Genomic DNA, 12,553 nt, shown 5'->3' with positions numbered 1-12,553 from the left:
GAATCATTCGCAAAGGAAATTGATTCGTGTAAGTGACTCGTTTGCGAACGAATTGATTGGTATAAGTGACTCGTTTGCGAACGAATTGATTGGTATAAGTGACTCGTTCGCGAACGAATCGATTCATTCACTTAATTTTTGGTGAATCGTTCACGAACGAATTGAATAATTTTTGGTGAATCATTCGCGAACAAATTGATTAATAGTTGAAGAATCATTCGCGAAGGAATTCAATAATTTTTGGTGAATCATTTGGGAACGAATTGATTCATAAATTGAAGAATTAATCAATTCGTTCGCGAATGGCTCTTTCAAAAAATTAGATAATCAATTCGTTCATGAATGATTCCCTTAAAAATGCATTAATACTCTCACAAACAATTCATTGAGAATTAGATCAATTTATAGGTAAACAATTCGTTTGAAAGCAGATCCACTTTGTTATTAAACGATTCGTTAGGAATGGAGGTGGCTTTGTGAGATTTCACGTTTCATCGAAATATTCGAAATCGGTTCAGCGGTTTTATAGGATATGAGTTTTGAAAAATTTTGAAAAAAATGTTGTCGCTCGTTAAACTCGGAAGCTTTGGGCTTTTGGAACTTGATGATAATGTCGAAATGTCCGGCTGGTAGCCTAGTTGTAAAATTTCAAATTTGATCAGAATCGGTTTAGCCGTTCCTGAAAAATTCAATTTTTAATGAATTTGTGTGCTAAGTTATTAGACCTACTTAATGTTCAACTCCAAATTCTATTCGCAGGGGCATGTGGGGGACTGAAAATTTTTTTAGGGTCATTTCAACTCAAAATCTCCAACATACTTCAATTTCAGCGAAATCGAAGAGCAGACTATGAATTTTTTTCGCGCCACCGTAATACATGATCACACCGAATCCATGTATCTGCATTGATAACAATAATATAAAAACGTATGTAATTCGTTCAATTTTTTTTCATTTCAAAAAAAGAAAACAATTTCGAGTTTTTAATCAAAATAACGTTCTCTTCAGATCCAACCCATTCTTAAAACTCGGCAGTATTTTTAATCTTAAAACTCAACGTTCTACAATCAAATCGAAATACTTACACTTTTAATTTATAAACTAGAAATAGCTAACTTCACCAGCTCAGATTTACAGTCTGAAAATTGAGAACATAAATATAGCGAACAGAGCGCGGTAATTTCCATATTTCAGCCACCCGGAGAAATAATTTCACAACTCGATTACCCCGCTTATTTACAATTTAAAGGAATAGCAACATTACAGTGTATCGAATTTTGCCTTAAATTACTTCACGGCGTAACGTCACACTGCAATGAAAAAAAAACACACTCAACGACCCGGCCTCGGAGTTCCTATTCTGCTTGAGAAAAAAAAACATCCTAAGCGTAATTTTCGCTCGTGTAAAATTTACAGCTATACGTTCATTCTTTAAACATGCTATTCTTGCCTTTAAAACCGTAAATACGTTACTTTCTCGTTCACATGTTGGAAAATTCATTGTGCAGTGTTTTGCCTCATATACCATATAAGCGGCTGAAATTTTCAGTAATTTTAATTTTCTTTTGTAAAAAACTTGAGTTATATAAGAGCCAGAGCAACAGTTTTTCATGCATTGTTTTATTTTATACTATGTGTGCTTTGCTCGTGCGTTATAGATTGGTACTTGAGAATATTACACCGGTGTGTTTTTTCTTTTCAAAGGCCTGTGTGATTTTTTTTTCGTTTTTACAATAAAGCGAGACATTTTTAATTAAAATTTTATTGATTGGTTGGCTCCAATATTTATGCGTTCGATGTCCTTTTGGAACTTGTTAAAAATGCAACACGTGGTAATTATAGCATACGAACTCGATGACATTTTTATGTCAACATTGTAAAGGTACAGGCAGGTGTATGGTGAAAGTTTATTGGAAATTTTTTATTGTTATATTTTTACGAAGATGTTTGTTATTGTGAAATGAAATTTCATAAGTTCCAGCTGAGCGAAAGTTTTCGATTCGATTTATAGGTATTTAATTTCATGGGGTTTATCGTTGTTGACCAATAATAAGGCACGTTGGATTGAGCTTTAGGCATGTGACAGGTGTGTTATTAAAATAGACTCGAAATTTATTATACTCGTATGACAACAATGTTGTGCACTTGAAAAACGAGAGGAGTTTTTTTTTGTGGAAGGGGTGTAGTTGAAGCAAGCTTTAAGCAAGTGACCCCGGCAAACATAAGATACCTACTAAGATCTCTTGCAAAACTTTACACTCCCTACCCCCCAGCGTTGTGAAAACGACATTTTTTCGTTTTCGTTTTTTCGTTTTCGTTTTGGGTTTTGGAAAAATTGAGTTTTCGTTAAGTTATGTTTTGTTTTGTTATTAAAAATAACGTTTTCGTTTTTTTTCGTTATTCTTCATTTTCCTCAAATTTGGCCAATTTCAGTGAACTTAGAAAAAAAAATTAGGAAAAGAGCAACATTAAAACAATTGAAAACATGAAAAATATGCAGAAAACTGATAATTTATCCTCTATAATAACAATGTTCTGATCATTTTTTTGAAGTTGCAGCCGTTGCAGGCCCATTTTTTTGCATTTTTGATTTTTGAGACCTATTTCCAGTGTTTGAAGAAAAAAAATTGATAGCAAAAAAAACAAAATGGATTTCGTTTTATGATAAATATCGTTATTATATATTTAACGTTTTCGTTTAACATTATGTCTCCATAAACTATCGATGCCATAAACCTCAAAAATATCGTTTTTTTTGTTCGTTTTTTGTTTTCGATAAAATAACGTTTTTACAACGCTGCTACCCCCACACATGCCTCTCTGAAAAAAGCAATTCACACCATCACTACAAGTCCTACTTCACACATCCCTGACAGATTACTAATACATTTCCACATTCATTTTTTTTTTTTAAATTAAATACAAAAATGTACAATCTTTAACTATGACGGAAAGGAGCCTGCATGAATCCTGATCAGGTTCACAGCAGAGACAGTCAGGAGCAGGGGCCCACTCAGTGGCTGCTGACCAGCAGTGTCTTGCCTCCAGGCAGAAGGGAAAAGTTTGTCGGTAGGTACTGCTACAAAGGACGGCCAATTGCCAATTTTACCTAGAAAAGAATATCTGAAACACTTGGACATGTTTATTAGTTTCAAGCATGGTAGATATTGATGGCTTGGTATCAGAGCTGAAAATGGTACTGACTGATAGCGGGTAACTACTGTACCCATATTGTAAATTCTCGCTACTCGCTAGTACCGCATAGCGAGTTGAAAAAATGTTGCACCAGTTCACATTATAATGTATAGTGAGTTGAATGCGCAGCCGGTGTACCAGTGTAACATCATCAACCACACCCAATTGTCACATGGTAGATGATTACAAGTCAGTGGGGGAGCAGTATTGTGTGACAAGTGTTGCGATGTGTGTTATGACTCACACTGTACGAGTGCTGATAAATCCGTGTCATTCTCTCTATATGATACTATCTGGTATCTGACTCAACTTGTTACCTGCCGTAGCGGGTTCCGCCGGTATTTTACCCCGATACCAGGTAGAGAGTAGCGTAACCATTTTCAGCTCTACTTGGTATAAATACCATGTAAGTCCAATATCCTAAATTTTTCAGGAGAACACAAAAAACGTTTAAAACATTCATATTTTGTTATTTGCAGTTTTAGATTGCATTATTATGTTTTAGAGGTCTTAATGGTATGGCCTGATAATATTTTATAGGTTGATAAAATATAATTACATAGTTGATTAAAGCGCTTTGGATGGACATACAAGGTTTCTAGAGACGACATACAAGATTTTCAACGTACTTAGGTACCTATGACTTACGTGGCTTTTAACAAGGACTTATGAAGTTTTCAAAGTTTACGAGTACAATTGATGAAATTTACGTGTTTTTTAATGTTGGATTTTTGCCGATTCGAGCACTAGGATGCATTTTAGACTTCCGAGGTTTTTAAACTCGGATTCCTCATTGTTTTTTACTAAAGAAACCACAAAAAAAAGCATTTTTGAAAAAATCTGGACTTACAAGGTTTTTATACCAAGCCATTGATATACCTACAACATAAAATAGTAATATAGCACAACAATAATTATAATGAAGGCAGGTTTGTTATACCATACCACAGTATGTACGGCAGTAACCTGGTATACCAAAAAAAATTGTGGTACTGGGATTGGTATCTGGTATTGGTAAAACTTAATTGTGGTATTGGGGGATTGATATATGGCATTGGTATAGATAAATAGTGGTATTGGTATTCAGTATTTGGTACCTATTGTTTTGGTATTGGTATTGGTATTGGTATTGGTATCTGGTATTTGGTACCCTCATTATAGAACTTGGTAAGCGGTATTAGTACACTGGGAAACATCTAATTTTTCCTGGTGCATGGTATTGGTATACTGGGAAGACATACCAGTTCCCATCGGTAACTGCTAGTATTGGGAATACCGCCCCAATACCGGGACAAATCCCCGGTATTTTGGTATCTGGTAATACCAGTATAACAAAACCTGAATATAGCACAAGGAGGATTCACAGGCTTGGTTTAAGGCACTCTTGTATTTGTCCTAGTCTGCTTTACATCAATAAGTAAATCAATGAGTTGTCTAAATTGAGAAGGAATAGATGGACAGTGAGTTCCAGCACCCCGAAGGCCCCTGTTGCAGATCAGTCACTAATTTGGCACAAGGATACACGTGTCCCACAAGTAAAAGCAACACTCGTGGACATAAATGCCTATCCCTATCAATGTGTAGTCCCAGAGTATAACCGCAGCAGCACCATACACTACCCAGATAATAAGGATGCTAAGGAAGGATGTAAGCCCCACTATGACACCATGGTTGTAGTATGTGTGACAGTGTACATCAAAATTGAGCCTCAACATGAAGCTAAACTCTCATCTGATCTCGCCCTCATCTTCCCAATCATAAAACCTGCCAGAGTCTTGGCCAGACCGACAAAGGAAAACTATGTAGAATCAACACGGTATAAAGAAGGAAAACTAGGGAAGGAGTGTCACTCTACATAAAATAAACAAAATAAAAAAGTGTGGGAGTGACCTCTCAACTTAGAGAAGAGAAGAATACCTATTCCATAATATTAAGTCCTAATTGGGTTACTAGCCACTGTCTGAGTCAGCTAGTCTTACTAGTCTACATTATGTAAACAAGCCTCATATTCTGAGTTGAACCTAATGAGCCACGTCAAAATCGTTGAACCTGTCATCAAAAAGTAATCTTCTTATTTGTTTGGTCTATGAACTCATATTTGGAAATGATAGGCAGAGGATACAGACATTTGTAGACTATGTGATCATTGTCTTGGACCTTACTACCACAGGGGCAGTTATGACTGAAAGTTCAGGGACTTTTAAGCGCTCTGTTAAACTAAGAAACAATAATTTGGTCATCCTCTCCTCGGGACCAAATATTTAAGTGAGGGTCTGGAAAATTAGAAAAATTAGCCAAAACCCGGAAAAAATCAAGTAAAACATTGATACTTGGCATAATGAATCTCAAATATTAGATCTTTAATTAATGTTCTGTAATTATTTAGAATATTTTCTTCTTTCATGACCATTTTATTAATTTCACATCTTCGATTTTGATTTGATTTTTTCAGAAAACCGATCGCGTATTCAACCAGACAGAAGAATCAAGAGTCGAACCGATGTTTTCAATTTGGCTTTTCGATATAAAAAACGTTCTGAGCGCCATTTTAGTCAGCGTCTACGGGTTGATTATATTCTTGGGAATATTTTGGAACGTTCTCATAATACGAGCGTACATGAGCAACAGACTTCCTAGGAATATAATCTTGTTACACGTTTGCATTGCTGACTTGTTGGTTTGCTCAGTTTCTGGCCCATCTACTGTGATCATAATATTGCAGCCTAAATGGAACATCGGGTGGTTTTCTTGCAAAGTCGTGTATTTTGTGCAGGTATGTAAAACAACAAAACATGTACACATTTCGAATTGTTTTCTCTGATAAGTTTTCGTGAAGTCGAGTTCTAAAGGCAGATGATTCAATTTATCCTTTGCACCTCAAGTATTGAATCAAACCCCCCCCCAAATTATTAGATAATTTTTTGGATTCTATCAACTTACTCTCTCACACACCTCCCCCCCCCCCCAATCAAATCATCTACACAGATTTTCCTGACTCAATAGAATGTAGGTACCTACAAAACATCCCTGAATACTTGACGTTTTACAGAGCATCCCTATGGTGACCAGTACAATGCTGCTGATGATGCTGTCCATCGATCGTTACGTGACCATCAGGAGACCAGCTTTTTTCGCCAAATTCAACCGTAAAGATCAACAATTGAATAAAATACTGGCCGCTATTAGTTGGACAGTCGCGATAGTAATCTGCATCCCAATTTTGTTGGTTAGACAAGTAGACAACGACGTCTGCACCGACATCTGGTCCGACCAAATGCTCCGGAACATCTACGTTGTTTGCTACATCCTCGTACTGTACTTTTTACCAATGGGTATTGTCGCCAAATGTCATTTCTCCGTCGGCACTGGGATATTTTCAGCGTCCATATTCGAAGCAATGGCTAATGGAGATGTCCCACTACCGATGCCGATTCAAGCACCGAACCAAGCTGTCATTATTTTGGCCTCGGTTAACGAAATGAATCCGATGGTAAGATGTGCGTGTGTGGTTTGAAGTGGTTTCTTTGTGTAGGAGTCAATTCGAACGAGAGGAAAGGGGTTTTGAATTTGTGTTTTCGATTTCGTTCTCTTTGTTTATTTTTTGAAAAATCCTTCAAATGGCTGAACAATCCAGAAAAATGAAAAATTGTCAAATTCTGATTCAATTGCAATGTTTTTTTTTTTTTTTTTTTTTTTTTGGAGAATATCGACCTGTGGATGTGGATCTATTCATCTAGAATAGGTCTTATTTTGATGAGTTTTTGCATTCATCTCCCAAAGTCTCAAACAAAAAATGTTCTACGTAAAATTTTCAACAAAAAAAATTCTATTCAAAATTGCTTGGGACGTGAACTTTTGCACTGTAAGCCCCTTCAAAGATGATGAATTGATGACCTTGATCAAAACAGTGAATAAGTTGAGCTTTTCAACCTCAATATGCAGTATTTGAAGTTCAAATGGTATCTATGGTTGATTTTATATAATTCCAATCCCCTAAATCCGGATATCTGGGTGATGACTCAAAATTTTGATGGGAGCCCTCTGAATATTGAAAAATGAATCTAAAATTTCAAAGTTGAACTTTTTTTTGATCGAGTTCCCCAAGTTGGATTAATTGCTCAAATCTCAAGATTCAATCTTTGGATTTAGAAAAAAAATTAAAAATATCCATAATCCAAGACATGACTACAATTTTTAAATTTCATGCCCCGGTGCCCTGAAAGACCCCCCCCCCTCCCACCCACCATAAAACCTCACATTTCCACGTTAAAATCGACCGGAATCGAAATACACGAATTCAAAACCTCGATCCAAACGATTCATTTCAATCGATTTAAAATGACTCAAAATGACCCCTCAAGAGCTTACCATTTTTCTAACACCTTTCGATGTACTCCTTTACAGTTCACAAAAAACGAACGAAAACTATCGACGAACCAAGAGCTAGCCTTAGACGCCCGAAACGAGATCCTCAAACGCCAAAGTGCCAATGCAGTCGCCTCAGGTTCACGAGGAGGACTGCGCGATCGGCTGCGATTATTCAGCAGAAGTAACAATCAATCGATGTTTCCTCCAGCTCCTACTTCATTCAAGGTACGTCGTAAAATGGCCAAAATGCTGATTGTAATGGCGATCGTTTTCGCCGTCGCATGGTTTCCCTACGTTAGTGGTCGTTTAGTTCTGGAATTCGTGCCCGACTATCGGTACTCCAGGTTGGTCGACTTGATGTCGCTTTTCTTACTCTTGGGACACTCGCACTCGGCTCTGAACCCATTCGTGTACTGGTTCCTGAATCGCCAAAGTATACCGGTTGAATTCTCATTTCGAAGCTGGCTTCCTTGGAATTGGGGTAGTCATAGGAGGAATATTTTACGTAGGATGGCTCGGTATATTGCCGGAGAAGACGATGATCATTATTCTAGATCGTCTTCTACTAACGAAGCTCAGCTTGGAGTGTTTCATCCGAGATTTACTCGACCTCGTCGAAATGATCAAGCTGAAGATATGGTCTAAGGTGTATCGCGATGGTCAGATTTATATACCCAGTTCCTTTGCACTCGATGTTTTATTATTTTTTAAATTATGGATTTTTTTTGAGAGAGAGAATTGGAGGCATTTTGAAAAATATTTTATTCCTAAATCGAAACTCATTCAATTATTTATAAAAGTATTTATCGCGATGAAATCGTGAAGAGAAAATTTTTCTCAGCAATAAAAAAATACACAGTCTTGGTAAAGCGAGACTCTAAAATTTCATACCACATCTCTCAGCGTCTTCCGATGATGAAATACAAGCATGTATTTGTATCTGTCGATTTTCCAAGACGAATATAGCAGCTAATTTGTATCGTATGTACGCAAGATTGTAAAATCGTCACGTTCGTTTACACGTCATCTTTCGATTAATATTTTATCGTTTTGAAAACTTTATTTATTTTATCGTACAATTTGATAATCCTGAATTCCCTGCTCCTCTGGACACGTTTTGGCAATATTTTGGTGCTGATTTAACGTGGTAAAAAAGTGGGACCAAAATACGTTGCCTAAAATCAGCACTATAGTCGTAGTTGATTAATTTCAACATTTTGTATGCATACTCAAAGTAGCAAAAAAAAGTTGAAAATTAACAATTTTTAATTTTTTGCTTCAAGCAGTGTGAGAAAAATTGTCAATTTCTGCCAACGAAACGAATTGCCAAAGGTGTCTATTGGGGATGATCGTATCAACTTTTTTGAAAGTTGGATGAAAAAGTGGATTGGTGGGTAATGTATCACAATAAATTGATAAAAGTTGTATTTGAACCTCGAAAAAATCTGGTGAAGATTTCGTTTCTTGACTCAATTGTTACTTTCCTGCAAGTACAGGTCTTCAAATTTGACTCAATATCGCTAAAAAATACTCATTTTTTTTGCAAAAATAATTTTTTATTCTAAAATTTTATCGATGGTTATTTTTCATTTCCGAATTTTTTGAGTGGAAGTGATTGAAGGGAGAGGGGGAGGAGTCACGATGAAAAAAATAGATCACACGTTGTAAAATTATAAGATTCAGTTTTGGGTTTTGGTCTTTCAGTTCTGTTTCAAATTTTTTAACGAGTCCTCTTCATTTCCATTCTAATTCTTAAAAGGCTTGAAAGTAGAAGTGGAAGAATTTTCTCACGCATGGGCGATTTTTTTGTGAAACAGTTGAATTTTGGAAGCTCATATCTCAAGATTGTTCGAACGTACTCTCGGTGATTATTTTGGGGGAGGGGGCGAGGGCTACAGGTTATAAATCCATTTGTGATTAGATTTTGAAAAACTCAGAATTAAACTTTCAAAATGAAAGCTCAAATTTTTATGATGAATCCAAAAAACCTCAAACCATTAAAAAAGTAATAGAAACATCAACGTGTAGAATTTTTGAGGACTCTGATTTCGATTCTGAAATTAGTTTGACCCCAAAACCAAAATTTTATTGTTGCCCTGGTAAAGGAAGTTGGTGCCCAGAAATTTGAAAAATGCAATATGGGTATCAAATTACACAGGTTTTCAAGGGCACTGATTCTGATTTTGAAATTCGTTCAACCTCAAAAGCATGATTGAGCTTCCTAGAGATAGATTTGAGGCCCAAATTAGAGATGAGATGAGAGGTTTATTACTTGATTAGAAAAAAATGCAATATGGGTATCGAATTACAGGTTTTCAAAGATGCTAATTCAGATTTTGAAACCAGTTTGGCCCAAGAACCAAAATTAAGTTTCCTAAGAGGAGGGCTCAAGTCTCAAATTCTTATGTGTTTTGAATCAACTTTAGGTATCAAAAGTTCTGATACTGATTTTGAAATCTGTTTTACTCCAAAACCAAAATCAAGCCCTCTAAGCCTCAGAAGAAGTCTCGAGGCCAAATTTTTTGAAAAATCAATAAAGATGTCGAACGATTAGTTTTCAAAAGCGCTGATCCGAATCTAAAATGTATTATTTGACCTCAAAATAGGTTTAGCATTATAAATTTTCAATTGAGCTGAATCAAATCCTTAGAAATATTTAACCTCAAAATCAAAACTGGACCTCCAAAAAAGAAATTTTGGTGTTCAAAATGTTTGAAAAATGCAATCTGATTTTGGAATTGGTTTGACCCAAAATGAAAGTCAAGTCACTCAGAGATGAGCTTGTGCCCAGATTGTTGGAAAATTCACTTAATTTTGATTTTGGGATCAAACAGTGTCAGAATCAGTGTTCTTAAAAACTTGAGTAAATATCTGAAGCAAATTATACGTACTTACATTTTATGAAACTTTTGGCACCTAAGCCTCCCTCTTGGAGACCAAATTTTGGTTTTTGGATCAAGTGGGGTTCAGAATTTAAATATAAATAGGTAGGTACTCATTCTACATTCTTCGAAATTTGGAGGCTAGATCCTCTCCAAGGGGCTCATAAAAATAAAAAATAAATCAAATTTAAACTTTAATGACATATTTTTAAAAATTAATTTTAATTAAGTTATATTTTTATTCTTTAAGACTTTAGATTAATTGAGCTACATATTAATCTTCAAAATTAAAGTTTTTAAATCTTAAATTTAAACTTAAATTAATTATTAAATTTTTATTTTAGCCTCAAACCTATTTCAAAATCAGAATGAGAATCAACACCCTCTAAAATCAATACTTCGATAAAAACCGATACAATTATTGTATTCGATGATTTGAAATTTTTTCAATCCAATATCGTTTTTTTGGGGTCAAAACTTTAAACAGACATACTTATTTACTCAAAAAATACAAAATGTGAGAAAAATCTTCAGAAGTACCTACATTAGAAGGGGTGGAGGGGAATAATCCATTTCGTTCCAAACTTCATTCCGGAAGCCTCCTGTTTCCTCCTCTCACCATCGTTGCCAACTTCATCCAAAAGGCATTATTCCGAATGACTTTTGATCCTGCTTTCATGAAACCGGCGATAATTCAAACTGCTACTTTCAAGATCATTGATATGAAAATTTCACCCTCTCCTCCTCACCCCCCCCCTAGTCCACATTTTTTTAATTTATTCTTTCAATTTCGTGAAATATTGAAAGAAAAATAATCATTTTAGTTTTTTCAAAAAGTGATTTTTCACCATCTTTTCTCTCCTTTCTCTGTCAAAAAACTCTTTTATTTAAAAATTTAATCATCAATCTTTATTGGGTCAAAATTTCTCTAATTTTTTCATTTTCCTTTTTCTAGTTCAGTCATTTTAGATGAAATGAGAGAATTTATTCGGACTAATTCCTACAAAAGGTTTTTTTGCGGGATACTGTAGTGGAAGGGGTCCTATTTAACATACTAAAAGTCCCACCCCGTACCCCGCGTGCGTCGCGTGCTAGAGCGTGAAAAGTGTCCCGCCGCGGCGTTTTTTGCGATTTTCTCGCGAGGGTTTGATTTTACGTCGAAAATGGCTTTATTTTTGTGTTCTACGTCAAATTTCCGATCTATTGATATATCAACTGCCCTTCTACCCCCAAGGGGGGTGGGGCCAGAACCATTCAAATGAGAGGGGTTTTCTAAAAAAAACAAAAAAGCTATCGGCGCATATGGGGGATGAAATGGTCCCGGAGAGTGTTCGAGTTGATACCAGCATGGAAGGTGGGTACCATCGAGAAACTTCCGCGTGAAAAATTTCAGATCCACGCCCCCTCCCCTTTTTGGGGAGCCCCCCTTTTCTGAAATTTCAATAACACTTTTCTCAGCCCCATTTCAACCGATTTTGAAAATTTTTCAGTATGTTATGTATATCCTTAGTAAGTATCTCCACAAAAATTTTAAACCCCCTCCCCTCATATTTACCCCTCAAAATGGCGTTTTTTAATATTTTTTATGCCTATTAACAATCAATATTGCGAGGTAAAATTTTGGAAACACGTTTTTTGGATGTATTTTCGGCCCCCAAACATCATATACTGTTTTAGAAATTTTTGCTTTGGTGCGCCGTGGTGAAAAATTGGATGAATGTGTTTTAGGGGGGTAGGGGGTGAAATGGGAATTTTGAAAAAAATAACTATTAACGAGTAGGGTGTCGTTTTCATATGATTCGATACCGCTGAGAACGAATATGACTTCAGATTGTCTGCTACACTCACCTAGCCCCCTCCAGAGCCCCTCAGCCCCCCTCAATTTTCACTATTTTGGAAATAAAGTTATTTTGATGTCGTTTTCATATGATTCGATACCACCGAGCACGAATATGGCTTCACATTTTTTGCTGCACTCACCTAGCTCTCTCCACAGCCCTCAGCCCGACCTCAATTTTCACTATCTTTAAAATAGTTACATCAGAGTGAAGTTTTTCAAGGTCACACTCACTAGAAGGATGTTACAATTAAATGAAACCTGTAGAATA

The 12,553-nt window shown here is 35.9% G+C and overlaps 1 protein-coding gene across 1 annotated transcript in view; it reads left to right on the top strand.

The window, feature by feature from the left end:
• The window catches only part of LOC135846553 (orexin/Hypocretin receptor type 1), a 111,818-nt gene extending 100,176 nt beyond the window's left edge, over positions 1 to 11,642 (top strand). Inside the window, exons 2-4 of the mRNA XM_065365717.1 lie at positions 5,648 to 5,968; positions 6,245 to 6,685; positions 7,600 to 11,642. Coding sequence (XP_065221789.1) covers positions 5,648 to 5,968; positions 6,245 to 6,685; positions 7,600 to 8,208 — 1,371 coding nt within the window. The 3' untranslated portion in view covers positions 8,209 to 11,642. The remainder of the gene's footprint in view (positions 1 to 5,647; positions 5,969 to 6,244; positions 6,686 to 7,599) is intronic.
• The last annotated feature ends 911 nt before the right edge of the window (positions 11,643 to 12,553 follow it).

This window comes from Planococcus citri, chromosome 5, assembly GCF_950023065.1.
Source record: "Planococcus citri chromosome 5, ihPlaCitr1.1, whole genome shotgun sequence".
In the NCBI taxonomy this organism is placed as follows: Eukaryota; Metazoa; Arthropoda; class Insecta; order Hemiptera; family Pseudococcidae; genus Planococcus; species Planococcus citri.
The sequence above is the reverse complement of the archived record's forward strand: the minus strand, read 5'-3'. Positions and strand labels throughout refer to the sequence as shown.